The following is an 18988-nucleotide window of genomic DNA, read 5'->3' as shown; positions in this document are numbered from 1 at the left end:
TAGAAGAAAACATTTTCGAAAAAAAAGTTTCATTTTGGATGCTTGCAGTTAATTTAGACGCTCCAGTGACTTGAAAGAAAACTAAACGAGAAACATCGCAGCCTCCGTCCTGCTGCCTGTGATCGAAGAGCAGTTTCTGGTACTTAGATTAACATCGCTGAGTCACCTTTTGATTTTTGTTGCACAGAAGTGTTAAAAGCCGATATCGTGGTTAAAATCCTCCAGAGTTGATCTCAAGCACTGCTTGTTAGCACCGAGTCGTCATCACAATAATTCAGTAGTCGCGTAGGTTTAGTCAGCATCACATCCTGCTGGTGAATCACACGTCAGTCATTGCTCCCCACAGTGATTCAAAGATGCTGAAAAGCATAAAAATGTACATAAACATGGATGTAAATAACAAAAGTAGATTTCTGCTAGGTTTTCTATCGTAGCTGATTTGTTTTTTTCTGCTAAATGCCAGTCAGTCCAGCACTTGCGCAAGTAAACAGACTCTCAAAAATATGTTTCTTGTCAAATCCTCTTGGATATTTCTGAATCAGTCGCGTTTATAATGTTCGGATAAACACGTAGAGGCTGCTGATGCTGAAACAGTGTGGGAACATCTGAAGCTTTCGACATTGTTTCACATCTAAATCCTTAAGATGTAAATCTCAGAGCAGGAAGGGCAAACACGATGGAGTAGCAGCTAGTTTTTACTCTACTCATAAAGTTAATTCAAAACACTTAAACTACGATACTTCTAACATGCCAAGTGTTTTACTGTTACCTTGGACAACCTGCACTGATCACTCCTCCTGCTAAAACAGGTAAGTTTGAAGTGTTTTCGAGTCCCGCGCCATATATCAAGTCTATTGTAACGGTAATACATTTACAAATCTTGCTTGAGACAATTTGTCTAATACCGACAGGTTCAGTGTTTAAACAGGATAATAATGCAAGATACTGACGTCCTCCAGTTGATGACCTCTGCTCAGAGACTTTCTGTAGTATCGGCAACATCTAGAATGGTTCTCATCGATTTGGTGGTCGTTATCTTTATTGATTATTTGATCCAAAAAAATGTAAGAAACTGGTGAATTTGAACAGAGTTTACCAATGCACTTGTAAAGATACAATACTCAAATAACCATTTATATAAACAGTGAGTTAATTATTGAAAAAGGCAAATGGAATCAGAAGAATTGCCCACTGTTTGTTTGTTTTTGTTGTTTTTTTGGACAAATCCATGATTATTTGACTCATTGTGTCTGCTCTTGTTCAGATTAAATCTGTAATCTGAAAAATTGGGCCTCCAGGTGATCGGACTTTTTCTGAATGTTTTGTTGTGCGTGTTTTCACTTACAGCAACTCGGAAGGTGCTTTTTTGATTAAGCAGTGAGGATTTGAGATTGAAACTATGAACCCCAGATTAGCTGCGGGCTAGTTTAACACACAGGACCGGCGCGTGTCTGGGGGTTTCGGATCACATGATAGGGCAGACATCTCATCTAAATGGTTCGTTGATGGAAATCAGACACAACTCTACAGTTGCAGCGCTCTCTCTCTCTCTCTCTCTCTCTCTCTCTCTCTCACACACACACACACACACACGCACACCTCCATCCCATCTAATATCTCTAAGTAGCTTAACCACTGACCATTATAAAGCACCCTAAAGCCCTCATGACTCTCCCAGGACCACTTGTCCGAGCCTGTGATGCAGACCACTGTGATAGTTGACATACTTCATTAGGCTGTCTTATTAAAGTATTAGCCGTCTTATGTCACCGGGTAAATGCTCAAGTGGGAACATTAGATTCTTTTCCAATTAGTGACCAGCTTTTTTATTTATGTAAACGTAGTCAGGCAGCAACCCTTGAAATCGGCTTGAACCAGCTTCTCTTGCATACCAGCTGGACTTTGAGTGATCTTCTTGGAACAGAGAGTTGTCGACAAACCTGTTGTTACTTGGAGTAAATAATCTCTCATTTCAGTTTGTAACAAAGTCCAGTCATCTGCTGGTTTAGCTTTGGGCCACTGCTTTACCAACACTGCTGTTGCTGTTATTGTCACTAATGAAGCCTTGTTGGAGTTCTTGCAGGCAGTTTGTAAAGTTTATAAAACAGAATGTGTTTTCTAAGTTCACCTCCCAATGCCCACAACCTTCCTCTTGCAACAGAGTGCTGCAGGGATGACACATTTTTGGAGGGCGACCCAGGAGTTAGCATCACCATGGTTTCCCTCGACCGAAAGCCAAAGGGATTGTTGCATTGGATTTTTTGTGCACTCCAAATACATAATCTCTGTGGCAAACAGAAGTTTAGGAGACTTAGCTGTTTAGTTTCACAAGAAAACCTTCTCAAATGAAGCCCAACTTCTGTGGTTTTTGAATTGTAAATGCAATCATTCAAAGAGCAAGGCTAACTTTATTCTATGAACGTATGAATAATGCATGAAACTTTTCTCTGGACTGCCTATAAATATATATGTATGTGGACAGAGCGCAAAATGCCACGGATAATGTTACAGCCATGTGTGGTCTGTTTGTACAAACCACGACAAGGTTTAGGTGCAAAGTCTCACAAAATGACACCTCACACAGGTGCTATGCAGCTCCTTGACAGTGACCGGCGTGTTCAGATTAGCTTTAGAGTTGCCAAACTACAATGCTCATTGTTGCAGCAAATGTTCAAAGTTGTGACTTGGACTGTCCTGATATGACTGTATTTTCTCCTCCATACCTGTCGCTCCAAGCTGTCCAGTCGCCATTATCTCCTCACAGCAGAGTTGTTTGAAGATACTTCTAGCAGGAAAGTTGCAGCTTTGATGCCAATATCCATCAACAACAATGTTTGTTTGGGGACAGACATCGAGCCGCTACCTGCACGGTTTAGATAAGAGCATCGGCTAAATGCTGAAATGTAGTTCAGGGGCACTGGGTGTGTGTTGCATTGTCAGATTGACTGAGAGGAAAATACGTCAACCTATGAAATTGGCAACCTCTTTGCTTTGAGAAAACCTATTTGCAAATTGGTTTGTTTATGTGTCCAAAAATAACTTTTTGGCATATTGAAAATGGCAGGCAAACTAAAATACCAGCCAACAGCAGGTGATTCTGAACAGTTGAGTGATGTCATGTATGCAGAATCAGTTTAGATATGAAATTCAAACATTAATTTATGAACATTTTTAAGCATGTTAAGTTATGTGTTGAGACGTTAACACATGACATCATATTTTGTTAAAGATTTTATTCAATTTATCAATAAGATCATGAACGTTTGTGCTACAACCAACAATTTTTCCATTCAGTTATTAAAATAATGGGAACCAGTGTATTGCAATCCCTATTGTATCACAGTAACTGTGATGCAACACATTTAATCTCTCCTAAAAAAAACCTTAAATAACTGGACAGGTGAAATGCATTAATTTGGCGGATGCGGTTTTTGTCTGGAGAAATTATTCATGTTGCAAATATGAACAGATATGGACATGGACTCTGTTTACAAATCTGTGCACTCAGTCTGCATATCTGGGTGTTGGCCACAGTAATTTGATAATTACAGTGTAATATGATTTAATATAGTTAATCTTGCTATCTGGTGATATATACGTCCGAGATCTTGTTATATAAATAAGAACGAAGCAAAACACCATCACTACTGCATAAAACACAATAGTCAGAATATTATTTCCCTTTCTGCAAAGCTTAGAGTAGCGAAATACAAAAGAGGAGTGCGGAGAGAGAAAGGCTACTGAGCTGAGAGTCTCGGGACTCGTCGACGACAATGGAGAGAAAAGAGGGAGGTTCTGGCTCGGAGAATGCAGCAGTCTTTGCAGCGTTTCCCACCTCCCTGTTTGCTCTGCTGCCTCTCCCTACTGCTGCTGCTGCTCCTGATGTGTGTGAGAGAAACAATGTAAAGATGTGTAGAATATATTCATGCTCAGTTGCCAGTATATCGATACAGACATGCTCCGTATCGACTCTTTCAGTCCTATGCGACGAACTCGTCTGCCCCTCCCTCAATGCTCCAGATACCCCCTGCTGAGGTTAGAGTCCCTGATTTTCTGCAGAAAATATAGCTGAAGGTTGTATCTCTCTCTCTCTCTCTCTCTCTCTCTCTGCTCTATGAGCTTTCTTTACAGGAGCCCCACACCCTCTCCCCCCATAGATTTGACAACAAACATCAAATTTTTAATCAACGCATCCATGTGACCCACATTCCATGGTCCTCACACATTCCCCCACCAATCAGAGAGTTAGAAACTGGGATGTGCAGGGTTAAAACATATATTTCTCTCTCGGCACCCTTGGGGCTATTGAGCAGAAATAGAAAATGATAAGTGTGTGAAGTGAACAAGTAAGAAACACTATGATGCAGCTTTTTTTAGATGAGAGAAAGATTTGGTGGATTGAAGATCTTCAAAAGCCAGAAGGAGAGAGTGAGAAAGAAGAAAATAAAACACATCGAGCGGGAGCTGTAGTGAGAAAGAGACATCGCGGCAAATTATCGTGAAAATTAGAGAGAATGCACAGAACAGGCCGACATAGATGACAAAGAGTTACAGAGGGAGAGAGAGAGAGAGAGAGAGAGAGCAGTCACACCGCAGATAGGCTATTCCTGCTGATGGCAGCCATATTGGGCTGGAGTGCTGAGGTGATGCCTCACTGTCTACCCTCGTTCTCCTCTGATGGTGCATAGCAGCAGTAAACATTGATCCTTCCATGAGGAGCTATTCCCAGAGGCCCCAACCTCCATCTCTCTGTCCATTCTGATCTGCTGACATGAGCGCCACCGTGAAGCCAGTGTGTCTGACACACCCAGAACCAAGCAGTGCCTGATGGCGTGAATGTCAATGGGTCATTTTCATCTCACCTTTAGATTCCATACATCTGGAAGGAAAGAATCCACACTTTTGACTTTTGTTAGCAGCTCTTTGTGACATTTGCCTCTTTTTTTTGGGGGGGGGGGGACTATTAACAAAGTCTAACAATTATTTCAGTTTACTGCAACAATTTGTATCATTTGTTAACAATAACATTGCTAATTGTTGAGAACATGCAGTTGTGGCTGTGTGAGGAGGTAGAGCAGCTCGTGGAACCTCTAATTGCTCCTGATGCCTTCATCATTAGTGTATGAATGTGCGTGTGAATGGGTGAATGTGATGGGAAGTGCTTTGTGTAATTGCCAGACTAAATAAATGCAGCCGATTTAACTTTTAAACTGTGTAATTATGACCTGAAATGTTATAAACATCGGAGTTGCTCCACCCTCCCAGCACTTTAACTGGACCAAACATACGTACTGTTTTGCTCAGTATGGAGATAGCACAAAGTCCACCCTTTGCTAAGTTTTTCTTTAAATTAGGCTGGTAGTTTTCTCATAATCTCACACGGAGGGAAGGGCATGAAATGATGAGGGTGAAAACACAGCCTCCTCACCCAAGGTCATTAGAGATTATCAGCTCCAAATAAAAAGATTTAGGTAATCAGGCTAAACTGTTCATCCTGGGTTCACTTTCTTTTACTTGTGTTGATCAGGGCCCAGTCAGGATTTGTTGTAGTGATGTCACATCGCATGTTCTCAGAATTTAGCATTTCATCAAAACTGATGAATAGAGCAGCCACAAAGGTAAAGCTGTGGTTTAAAATAACTGGACCGATCAGTCACCTGATCATGTCTGTCCCTCAGGTTGCTTTAAGTTAGAAAATCTATGTTGTTTGCTCTTTCTAGATGACAAATGTGGTCATTTTTGGTTGAAGTTGAATTCTGGGACGGGTAGGACAGGCTGAGAGGAAGTGATGTCACTGAAAACATAATTTACAGCGTTTAATCTGAAAACATCCCATGATGAATTAACCTTGAGATTGAGTTTGTGTCCTTAGACCTGAATGGAACTTGTGCTAATTTAGGATCCAACAGATTGGCTCCACTTTACTGAGCTGCTGGATTTGGAGTGAACACAAGCAGCAGTTGCAGTGACAAAGCATGGATGCGAAGAGAGCATCCGTCGAACAATGATGTCGTTAAACCCAAGGACCTGCATCTTGCTGAACATGGCAGGTTTTGAATGTGTTCAGGAGATGCAAATGAGGAGGGAGACAGTAACTAATGAGCAGCCAGTGTCCATGGTAACCCGTCCTTCACTTAACCCTTGTGTAACAAGAAATTTGTAACATACTGTGACAAACCACACACGTTATATATATGTATGTATATATATATATATATATACATACATATATATATAAATATAAAATGTAAAATGGTGGCTCACATGTTGAGCTTTAAAAGTGCATCTGCACAACAGGAAGTTATAGTTTTATGAGTATCTCTATATGAATTTGTCTTTTGAAGTTTTACTCTAGAGTTCTGTCATTTTGCAGTTTCAGTCTTCAAATCCTCTTTCTGTAAATTATGAGCTTCTACTGGATCAGCATCCAAGTAATCTCCTACCAGAGCCGTGTACAGTTGTTTTCGATAAGCTGTTTTTACCAGTAACGTGAACCTGCTTGCTGGCACTTTTAAAACCACCTTAATCCGAGAGTGAATCCCTGAGGGCCGCCGCTGCAGAAACACCTTCAAACGAACTAACAGCAGCCAATTTAGCAGCCCATGACTTCAAAATGTCAGTATTTTCACCTCGCCATCCAGTTTTCTCCGACTGTCGCAGAGGAAATGTTTACCATCATGCTGAGTTTCTTCACCTTGAGGGATTGAATATGTTGCCATTGTGGGAAGGAAGGTCACAATGACAGTGATTTTTCATAACGGTCGCCTTCCCCTCATATGTGCCTGACCCTGTCTGGTGTCCGTCAACATGATGAATGACACATCCATGCTCGTCAGTGGATTGCTGACAACCAGTTTATAATCATTAGGCCTCGCTCCCGACGCAGCAAGAACTCAGCAATGAAAATGAGGAATGTCTTTTTCTCTTTTCTAAAGAGTTGGAGGATTAAGTGTGTGTGGGCACGTCCATACACAAACATGTCAATATCCTCCGTAGCAGGGATGTCCTGGGGGAAGCTTTTCCGCTTCCAATCCTGATCTGGGTCCCTTTAATATTGAGTTTGAAGGAATATATTGCTATTTATGTAACATCAGCAGATACTATGATTTAATTAGCATCGGTCACACTGAAATAACTGTGTAGCCTAATGTTTCCGGGCTGGAGCCAAAGCTGCTTTTACTGGCTAAATACTAAAGATGAAACTGGACATCTCAAATTATTTATATGAAAGTTTAACTGGAGAATGTGACTCCTGAAGTTGACACGGCGAGGGAAAAGACACAAACGGTGACGTTGGAACCACAGAAACACTGGAATTTTTCTATTTATGATTGTTACTTGTTGTCCTGCCTTATTTGCAGCCACAAATGGTGAAAATGAGCTGTATGATCTTGTAAGTGATGCCATGTAGTGGCGGTAGTAATTATGGCGACAGGAAACTGGGAAGTCACCTGACATCAATTAAAGTGGAGAAAATCTGTATCGGAGGTGGAGGGAGCACGAACCTCTGTACAGGAAGGTGCGAGCAGTGAAAGCTGTTGTCACTGCTGTCAACGCTCTTTTGATACTTGGATCCAGCACAGTCGATGACGGGGTTGGAAATGGAGCAGCAGGGGCCAACAGTTAATTTTGAGTCACCAGTGGTGAGTGTTAACTTCCCATTGTCATCAAAAGAGTGCTCATTTGAACCCACACTGATTTTTTTTTTTTTCGGAAGCAAAGGTTTAGTGTCTAAACCTTTCTTCACCCTGCTAACTCTGACAAGACTCCATTAACCATGATTGATTTGTTTCTGATGTGACGGTGTCATGACCAGGGTGAGTGAGGGAGGGTTAATGAAGGACACCGGCGTAGTGGTTTGAAGAGCGTATTGCCAACATTTAGAGACATTAGAGATGTAAGAATTATAGTGAAGTGTCAGAATGTTCAGATCGAAAACACTCGCTAGAACAGAAGCTCATTTAGGACAAACAATGCGGAGAACGTAACTTCTGGGGCTAAATTCAGCCTGAATACAAAAGTCTGATTACTGGGGCTATTTGTGCTGCTACAAAAGCGTCAGGAGAATGTTTGTGGTGGCTTGAAAAAGATTGTCTCACACACTTCTGTGTGATGTTTCAGCCTGTACTCTGTGTGTGTGCGCGTGCGTGCATGCTTGTGTGTATGTGTGTGTGTGTGTGTGTGTGTGTGTGTGTGTGTGTTTGTGAGTGTGTGTTGTTTGAACTTCGACAGCTTTCAGCTCCTCTTCAGGACTTTGGAGGGTGTGGAGGAGTACGAGGAGGGGGAATAGTGATGTCATAGTTGGCTCGCTGTGGAACGGGCTCTAAGAGACGATGACACTTTGCCAATATCCTCTTACTGCCCATTTTAGCAGAAGCTTCAACTGAATTTCCAATGTCCCTCCTCACTCCCGGGGTGGTCACTCTGTCCGCTGGTCTCTCTGTGTCTCTCACTATCGCCGACAGTAGAATACAGCACAGATTATTGGAGTTGATATAAAAAAAATGTACTGCAAGTCAAGTTCTACACGTGGTTATAGTACATTCGACCAATCACACCGTATACACCAACCCATTCACCAGAATAGATACAATTTTTTTTAACATTTGGCTGAACCAAAAGTAAGCATTTATTTGATTACAAACTAGTTGTTCTCATTTTTCTTGCAACCCCTCCGACCTGAATCTAAGAACAACTGAACATGTATTACAACGGTCTGCTGTTTTTGAGGGAGGACAAAAATACCTTTTTATCTTGTTTTATAGACTAACTTTTGTATGAAGTAAATGATTGATTATCATAACAGTTGAAATTTGCAAATCTAATTTTGCAACTGTCAAGCAGACAACACCTTGCACACCCTCAGTGGTCCCTTGCGCCTCCCCCTTAGCAGGTCCAGACCCCCTGATGGGACCCACCGACAAATGATCACATTTAAATTGCCATTTATAAATACTTGATAAATGGTAATGGGAAGATTTGGGCTTTGAAAAAAAGTCACCAAGCATGGATCTGTTCACAAATCTAAACTGAGACTATGGAAGTGCTTCAAAAAGCAAACTTAACTTGCTTAACCTTTGGTGAACCCAAGTGGAAAGGTTTTTTTTGTTGTTGTTGTTTTTTTAATTGAAGTGGAAGTGTAGTTTCCATGTCAGTACTGGTCACAGAACTGGAGTCTAAGTCATAAAGTTTTATCTAAGTTAAAAACAAACACTCTACGATTTGCATTTAACTTTGACATTGAGTTTTTAAGTTGTGGAGGAATGAGAAAATGGTACCGTGTCTGTGTATTAGCATATACTATCGACAGTACACTCACATAAAACACCCTCAGCTCAGCAATGATACTTTAGATGACACCAGGTTGAGCTACATGTAGTGAAGCAGAAACTACAGCTCATCCATTTTAATGCAGCGGGATGAAAATAAGAAGTTGGCCCACAGCTAAGCAAATATGATGTAGATACTTGAGTAAAGAAGCTAACTCAGTCGTGGTCCATCACTGTTTGATTAATTTAACCATTAGCAAACACGGCGTGTGTTTGAGTGTTCATATCCGACAAGCAATCAAATACCATGGAATCGTTATAAAGTACATCAGGGTATGACTTCTTGTTCCATTCCTGCACAAGTCAGTATCCCAACTGTTCAGCTGAAACCAGTGAAAACTTTGAAATGATTCCACACCAATATTTCCATGGTTTGTTCTGTAGACTGCGACAGTGACTCAGCAGTCATTCAGCGATTGTAGACACAAATAAATGGTTTTGGTGTCTGGATGATCTGGTGGGTGAAGATGTAGTACTGAAATTGGCATGGAGACAGCCGGGCCCTCTTTAATTTTCCAGCCCACTTCACACCGCTTTATCTCTACATTCAGACAATAAGACGGAGTCCTGTGGAGCAGTGGGCTCACATTAGTCAGTGAGATTAAGAGGACAGTAATAACTTTGGATGGTGGCTTCAATCAACTTCTGTTGATCTGATGTGTATCGTACGTTCAGCTTCATTAACTGGCTCATTGCCTGACTTAAAATAACTTCACGCTGGGAGTGGCTGATGGGGAGAAACGAGAAGATTTGTTGTGGGTCGGCCTGGATTTTGGGCCACAAGGTCTGACGACGGCCAGTAAAAGCACAGTAATTTAAATAGATGGTGTAGACTCTTGTGAGCGTGGGCTGCTCTGCACCGCTCACTCATACTGCAGTTCACACAGACGTCTGCTCAGCTTCAACAGAGGATGATGGAGGCAGAGAAGCCTGCGAGGTGACAGTTGGTCCACAATTTAAAATCTTCAGAAGATGCAAACGAATAGAGAGAGTTAAGATGATGGAGAGAGAGGAAAAAAGAATCCATGACAGCCAAACGTTACTGTGAAGGGTTGATATGTTTATTATATATGTACTTTTACAGGGTTTTCCTTCCATCCTTCCATCCATTTTCTACCTCTTATCCTGTTAAGGGTCGCAGGGGGCTGGAGCCTATCCCAGCTGCCTTCGGGTGAAAGGCGGGTTTCACCCTAGACGGGTCGCCAGTCCATCACAGGGCCAACACATAGAGACAGACAATTTAGAGTAGCCAATTAACCTCGTCCCCTCTTAATGTCTTTGGACTGTGGGAGGAAGCCAGAGTACCCAGAGAGAACCCACGCAGGAACAGGGAGAACATGGAGACTCCACACAGAAAGATCTCGTGCTCCAGCCGGGACTTAAACCCGGAACCCTCTTGCTGTGAGGCGACAGTGCTGACCACTGCACCGCCAGGCCGCCCGTAGGGTTTTCCTTTTTTTTGTGAAAATAAACCTAAACTTACTTGCACTGATGTGGAAATTGTGGTTTTCTAAAAAGTAGAATGAATAACAAGACTGTGTGTAGAGAATAGTGCCCAGTGGCAGACACGCATGTTGGGTTTATGACTGTATCTCATGCACAAACATTTGGGCTGCTGTGAGGTGAGACTCTCCCTCTCTATTCAAGTTCATTAACTTTAACTGAATACAAGCCTGGACTTTTCCAGTGATAGCAAAATTTTACATCCTTCAACATGGTAGTTGAAGGTTAAGAGGGGAAATGAACCTCTCAGGTTTCTGCGAGTCGACATGTCAGTTGGGTTCCATAAAGATACAGGCCGATGTGAAAACAATAATTAGGCTGTCAAAGAAAGCCACCTTCTTTAACTGTTACCCCCCCCCCCCCCACCCATGGCCCTAGGAGACCCTGTTTTATGACACGGACATTTGCTGAAGCCAATCTCCTGTGGTCGCATCACTCCTGAGTTCAAGTTTCTTCTCCACTTTCAAGATATCAACTTGCCAGCGGGACTCTCTCCCTACGGCTTATATTCTTATATTTTTACTGAACGCTACCGTGTATCGTCTGGCTGTCTAGTGCTGCTACTGCTTGAGATTCCTTACCTGTTGTCTTCACATTCCTCCTGGCGCCACCCCCCTCGCCACTGTAAATGTGGAACATGCTATCTGGAGCAGTACAGCGGCTGGGCCACGGTCGATCACTGCTCTGTTTTAGTCGCCTTTAAACAGAGCGCTCTCGTTTGGGGAGTTCAGATGTGGATATTTATATCAAGCAGGCCAGCTGAGGAAGAACCAGAATGAACAGAAACATTGAGTTCCGTCTGACAAATGACCTTCCTTCCTGTGAGTGCGCAGTTATGAGTCATTCGACGGAGAGGGAGTGAAGAGTTCAACTGCCAAGATTCTCAAGTCAACTGACAGAAACGGGGCAGGTTACATCCAGAGTCTCTAACACCACCGAAGCTAATTTTGAAGAAGTTGGATCGATGCAGTGACACAGTTGCCCCTGAATTTCTCTGATCATGTGACACGATCAGAGAAACTCCGCAAGTCTCATGAATTTCCTAAAAAGGAAATCTGATCATAACACAGCAGGATATCCCATAAAATGCCGGTAGATTGATCCTTCTCATGAAGATCCAAAGCCTGATTTCCTGAAAAAGAGTCGCTTGTGCCCGGTCAAATGAAGAGTTCATTTAGAGTTCCCCTCCGTACATGTAATTTGTTGTAAAACTAACTAAATAAATAAAAATCAGTTGCTCCGGAGGCTCACATTTGGCAGTGAACATGAACACAGTAGGTCATCCCACATTACTTGAAGCAACTACGTCACGTCCAGCTAAAAAATACTCAATAAATACGTTTACTCTTGTTTGTTTTCTTACGAGCATCCAGCTCATACCTGACACAGCGGGGGGCAGAGGGGCTCTGTTGCCCTGCTTCTGACCCCTCTGTTTAACGTTTATGCACTCTTTACAAAAAAAAAACAAAAACAATACAGAATAACACCATAGGTGGAGTAAGTTTAATAGAGTTGACAGTAACATGACACAGTTGAAGGTTTCCCCAATAAAATGTTCAGGGCGAGGGGGAGGACATGTCTGGGATGTTTAGGGTGTTTGCATTGTGGAGCTGTCCCTGGTTCTGAACTGAGACGAGGACGAGACAGACCAAAGTTCAGCCTCGCTGCTCTCTGTGCTTGCAGAACTTATGTTCCTGAAGCCAGGTTTTGTTTTGGCTTTTTTCCACAGATGCTCACTGATTGACCGCGCGTGAGAGAGGGAGACCCGCAGAACGATGGGATCGTTGTGTGCTACGTATTGACCCTGACGCTGTTAACGCTGTTGATTGAAGCAGTGGTGTCTCAGTTCATAAATTCAAGCCAACATGCAGAATTCACTCAACTGTGAAAATAAACGATTTTCAAACTCAGTTGTAGCTTTTCAGCCTTTTAGATGCGCAAGCATGCTCCGGTCAATGCGTTTCATTAAAGCAGAGCAGTGTAGGTGGCGACCTCTCAATCTGCCACTAAATCGATATTTCATGATATGGCCACGATGCGCAGACAGACGGAGAATGTAATGTGAAGGAGGGAATGTTGACGTCCATGTTGACACATTCAGAATCAAAAACATGCAGCAGAGCTGGGCAGGGATTCACCTCCTTACCCCCGAAAATATATTAAGTTATAGAATTATAAAAAGCCGTTGATGGTTTCTGTCTTTTCATGCGATATCTGATTTGTAAATATATCAGTGTTGGTACAGTATCAGAAAAAAAGTATTTTTCACACTGAAGGGAAACAAAAGTGACTAAACCCTGACAAAGGATGAGTTAATGAATGCATTGTTTTATAATGAAGAAGCCATAACTCTTGGGGGGGGGGGGGGGAGGCGGTAACAAACTCTCCACAGATCTGTCTCCAAGAATTTTGTTGTTGTTGAGTTTCAGTTGATGCTTAAAATCGTTTTACTTGAGATTGATTCAGAAATCCATGGAGCCAACGAGAACAGTGAAGCCTCCCGGACATGAGAGATATTTTAAATGACATCAGCCAGCGTGAACATTTTCTCGAGTCTCCTTTTATATGATGTTTTCTAAATGCCTTCAGTTGAATAGCACTTTCACAGTGCCGTTGTTAAAGCCACGAAGACGAACGGACGCGGGTGTCACACTCTTTGAAAGGCTTTAAACACATTTACAGTGAGGAGCGGACGCCAGCCGACCGGCCCGAGGTGATGTCAGCTGCGCTGTCGTTAAATGGCCGCTGATGCTTCGAGACCTGCGAGGTTGCCGTTGATGTTTCCTCTCATGGCCTTGTTATTCGTCACAATTTAATTTATCAAACACAGAGTTTGAAGACTAGGACGTTGGTCAGTGTTGGTCATGAAACGCACACTGACTATGAATGTTGGTGCTGATTTTGTATTTAACAGAAAAACACTGGATGAGCTTTGTTGACCCAGACTTTAAAAAAAAAACAAACAAAACTTAAACGTTTTATTTGTTAATTTAACTTGCGTTCAGCCCTCAGGCTACGGATGGAATCAGGCTGACAGGGAGTGGACTTTGTGAGGGGCAGAGATGTGTTTAATCAAGGCGTCACTGCAGAGATAAGTCGATTCACACCGCGACTCCAGTCTTTGAAAAATCCATCCGTCTTTCCCCTGCGACAGCGTTCTATTGGCCGAGCACATTCATCACTTTTCCAAGGCAGTTTGACATTGTCAGTGCTGCATATGGATGTCGAATACTTGCTTATGTAGAGAAAGGAAAATCACCATAAATCCGCCTTTGGTACGATACTCAGCATTCCTACACGTTTACGTCGAAGAGCAATGATGATGAACTGGTAAATAGAGTGACTTGCAAATAAACACCAAGCTGATCTTCATGAACGGCAAGGGAACGTTGCCAAACATGAGTTTTCACCGCATGAATTACGTGCAGCACATACTGAAGAAGATACGGATTAAGATGTAATAATGAAAAATACAAAAAGAGAAAAAAAACATACTGGCCATGTGACAATGACCTAATTATCAGTATTGCGCTGCAGTTCTTGCCAGGGCTGCTAGATTTTATTTTAACTGTCCTTGAAAACTCCATGAAAATGATAATGGTGTTTTTTGTGCGTGTGTGTGTGTGTGAGTGTGTGTGTGTGAGAGAGAGAGAGAGAGAGAGAAACAAATGTGTTTTCTTAATACTGAAGAGTATGTTGTGTGGGCAGGACATCTCTGCAGCACCAAACTGAATTCAAAATGCTATTTTGACAATTTTCTTCAATAAATATTCCACCTTGCTGCCACCTGAACATGGCAGCACACCATTTTGGGATCTTTTTAGTAAATTTCGATTCACTGCGCAGCCGTACTCTTCCCCAAAGACTCAGAAGTATCTATGAAGATAAAAGCTCACTGCTCTTCCATCCCCTCAGCAGGAGGCATGAATCAGAACCTTCACTTTCCTCCATGCTTATTTGAATTATTTAACCAACCTGTGTTACTGCAGCACTTCACAACGACATGATGTGTTGTGATTGAGTTCCTCAAACATGCAGGTTTCCTGTTTATGGACTGTAGCGATATCATGTTGAATAGTGTTGTGACTTTATTGGTAAAATGTTACGATGTATACAAAATTAGATAAAATACGTAACTGTTAGCCAGATTCAAATATTCCTCTCGGATGTTTGAAGTATTTCTGACCCTAACTTCATCGTTTCGTACGTGTGTTAGAGTCAGGATGGCGGGGCGTGGTGAGCAAATATCTGAACCCCTCAGCCGGAGCCTGCAGGTGGATGCTGGTGGGCCTGAGTAACGGGCAGTGATGCAGGACAGCAGAGACGCTGGCAGGCAGAGGGAGGGATGGGAAATTCCTGCAGTTTAACTAAGCTGCCAAATTGGACGTTACAGAGAGAGAGAGAGAGAGAGAGAGGACACATGACGAGCCCGCGGACCACGAAGGCAATGACACATTTGGCTGATTGTCACCATTTAAGAAAGTTTGTGGAATTCATATTTAAAATATGACCTTTTAGAGTTGTAAAATGAACTTGAAACCTATCTTTGGTATTTATGTTTAATATATCTTAGATTACCGATTATTTTCTGATTCCACTCATCCTCTCTCAAACAATAATCCTAAATGTGATGTTGTCATTTTTCCAAAAACAAAGTCACAAAAGCTGAATATTACACAACTGTCTGTGCATCAAGGTCACCTACATATTTCTGTCCATCAGCTGTGAGAGGGAGTGGAAGGGAGGCTGCAGCGACAGTCCTCTCAGACGCTCTTGTTGTTCTTGTTTGACCCTCGGCAGTGGTTCAGACTTAGAGTGTCTTTGTTGTTGTAGTATCACATTGTACCAGTCTGCAGTCACCCCGCAGGCAGCCATGACAGCTAATGCAGCCTGGCTTCTCTGTTTCGCCTGAGAAAAGCACATCAGGAGGTCAAAAAGACACGTTGTCTCCCAGGGCTTTATTCTCCTGTAGGTGGATTGACTGATTTATACCACGGCTGGATGACGCTGATGTCTCCAGTATTGATGAGATGGTGTCACAGCTCTTGTCACCGATAGAAGTATAAAAGCAAACTTGCAAATCATGACTCGCCCTCGCAGCTTAGTCATCGCGCTGTGAAACCGGACGCACACGTCTGTGGGCAGATTAGAACTCCTCTTCATTCCAGCCGCAGTGATGGTGCAATAAAATTCTTCCACCACTGCCCCTGACTCGCTGCATGCAGCGGTCAGAGACAGGGTCTCTGTCTGCACGGGAAAAACACATGTTCGTCATGGTGTTGCTATGGTAACATCAACAGAGGGAGCTACATCCTTGAATTTGCTTCAGTGGTACTGTCTGCTTTGAATATATTTGTGAAGTTAACCCACAGCATGTTTTATTGTTTTAGCCTATTTTGCTCAGTCAGGTTTTATAAAATCAATCTGCAATATTCCTACTCATGACTTTGAATTAACACACACACACACACACACACACATGTAAATATAAAACCATGCTATTTCATAGACCATTAACAAACTCTTCAAACTCCTAAACAATAACTTGAACAGTGATAAAACACTGATACATCACTCTCATGTTCTGCACTTAGAATGTTTGAAATTAATTACAGTGTTCTCTCTCTCTAGTTGGAGTCTTGTATTGATGAATAAACCAAAACGGTAAAAGCAAAGGTGAAGGTAGGCAGTAGTTTTTTGTCACAACTTGAAACAGCAAGGCAATTTAAAGTAGTTTACATGAAACACAAAACAACATGGAACAAAAAAGACAATCCAGAATTTAAAAAAAACAACAACATTTCAGTAACATTTAACGAGTACATAACAAAGTCGTCGTCTGCATGCTCCTAAATCAAGTCCAATAATAAAAAGACTCAGTAGAGGGATGCTGCTTTATTATAAGAATGTAATGAAACCAGCAACCGCCGGCAGAATAAGTGACCATGAATATCATCTGGAACACTAAAACAGATTATCAAGCGCTCTCATCTTTTATGAGTTTCTCTTCAACGTAGCAAAATGATTTTCTTATCAGTTTCATTCAAAATCTTCTGAATCGGAAGAGTGACATCTCCTTAATCCCTCAACTATCATCTGAAGCGTCAGCAGTTCCTCACAGGACACACTTGTTGACAGTCCAGATGCTAAAACGGTGGCGAATACTGCAAACTCAGGGGAAACCTGCGTGATCCCAGCGGAGAGTGGACTCACTAAGTTTCTCTATTTTTAGACGGCTCTAATATTAGGACCGTCATCTGTGCCGGAACGAAGGGGAATTAGAAGCAGTCAACCCATGATGTTGACTAAAATGTGTGGAAATGTTTTTTTAACTGACAGAAGTATTTAACTTGTGAAAATTCATATGAAAAAGCACTGATTTGTTTCCGCATCTGGCCAGATGTCCAACATCCAAAATGAGCCAATATCTAATATTGACAGTAAATAGTTTTAATTTACCGTTTGCTTCCTTGTGGCTTTTGTTTTAAACTTCACCCAACAGACATTGGTGACCTGTTTCCTGTTCCAAGTTGTGTTCTTGCGTTGATGCACAAGTGGGTTGCTGGTCTCCACATAGCGACTGCCCTACATACAATGCAGTCGACTAAATCTTCCTGACTCAAAGAGGTTCTCCAGATCCGGGGCCGGATGCAAAACCCTGCATATGCACAAAAAAATACATGCATGTCGCTCTACACAGAAATTGGTACTAGCACAAAAGGAACATGCAATGAGGTAATATGCACATCTGTGTGAGTTTTTGGCCACAAGTAGAAGGGGAAGAGTAAAAAAAAAAGTGGGAATTCAACACCACCACGCCCCCCCCCCCCCCCCCCCCAAAAAAAAAGATTAGCTTCTTTTGGTTCAGGATTCTGAGCTCAGATTATTAACGGGATTAATGTCGTCACTCAGGTTTTGTGACTTCACTCTTCTCATTTTGTTGGTTCTACTGAGATTTAAATAACTCTCCTCCTCTAAACTCTTCTAACCATCACTACGATTTCACACTTAACCTGTGTTTTTTTTTCTTCTTTGCTGTCCTTTTCATCGCCGTCTCTAAATAATGATAAAACAGCAACAGGGATTTATAGGGAAATGAGCTTACTGAGGGTGTGTCAACCTCAGTTTATGACTCCAATGATTGAGAATCATAAATCAGAAGTCTGAGTACACGCAAGGTTTCATAAACCTGACTGAAGATTGTGTCTGCGTGTGTTTGTTTGTCTTCAGTTTTAGTCATGAATCATGAGCTGTACGTTCTGTGTGGTCCAGTCTGGATGGCATCCAGCAGTCTGAGCATCTGGAAATACTTGTGGTCAACTTGTTTACCTCCTTTAATCTTCAAAACCTTCATTTGGACGTCTCGCTTCACTGACACAAAATTTATAATGTTTTGAATCTCCTCCTGCAGGACAGAGGACTCTCCACTACAGCAGTGATGTCCTAGAGACCGTGGTGCTCGTCAACCCCTCACACAACACCGTTGTATCAGAGGTGAGGTCAACATATTCACAAACACACAGGGCCGTGCTGGTTGCACGCACATTTACATTCAGAAGACGAAAAGTTATTCTGCTGGCACGTGTCTACACGACTGGAAACGTTTAAAGGGAGAATGAAAAATACTTTTTCCATCAGTATTGCTGGTATGATATCGCAGTTTTACTACTGGTTTCCGAAAGGATATTCTTTTTTCATCGCGGTAGAGGCGAAAAGAGTGAACGGTGATAGAAGGGAAAAGAGAAAGTCAATTATTTAGTTCAACTCGTGCTGTTAGCAGCTGCTTATGTGGACCAGATGTTGTTGGTTGTTTTCACTCATCCTGACAAATGGACAAGATAAGCTTATAACAGGAGATAAGTTGGTCCAAAGTGGTGATCAGATAGAAAACTTTAAGAAATGTAAATAACTCTATGTGCTTTGTAAATCACCTGCTTCTCATTTGTTAAGAAAACCCATGAATATAAAGCCTGGAGACCTTTGTGTATGGTGATTTGATCCCAGAAAGTGATTCTTACATCTCGTTAACCTTGACACAATGGAAGTGTATCTTCTATTATCAATGACTCAGGTATTTATTATGTTATCCTGGTGATGCTGTGTCCCCTCTAACTGTCCTCTGTCGACCTCGTTCTGTGTGTGTGTGTGTGTGTGTG

General features: G+C 42.1%; 1 protein-coding gene across 2 annotated transcripts in view; it reads left to right on the top strand.

Moving 5' to 3' along the window:
- map1ab (microtubule-associated protein 1Ab) overlaps positions 1–18988 on the top strand; it is a 60953-nt gene that overhangs the window by 25340 nt on the left and 16625 nt on the right. For both annotated transcript variants that reach the window (XM_086209555.1, XM_086209556.1), the window contains one exon: positions 18244–18326. In XM_086209555.1, the coding sequence (XP_086065681.1) occupies positions 18244–18326 (83 nt within the window). The remainder of the gene's footprint in view (positions 1–18243; positions 18327–18988) is intronic.

The sequence above is a fragment of the Aulostomus chinensis genome, chromosome 7 (assembly GCF_037954235.1).
Source record: "Aulostomus chinensis isolate RoL2024-O1b breed Wild chromosome 7, RoL_Achi_v1.0, whole genome shotgun sequence".
Taxonomy (NCBI): domain Eukaryota; kingdom Metazoa; phylum Chordata; class Actinopteri; order Syngnathiformes; family Aulostomidae; genus Aulostomus; species Aulostomus chinensis.
The sequence above is the reverse complement of the archived record's forward strand: the minus strand, read 5'-3'. Positions and strand labels throughout refer to the sequence as shown.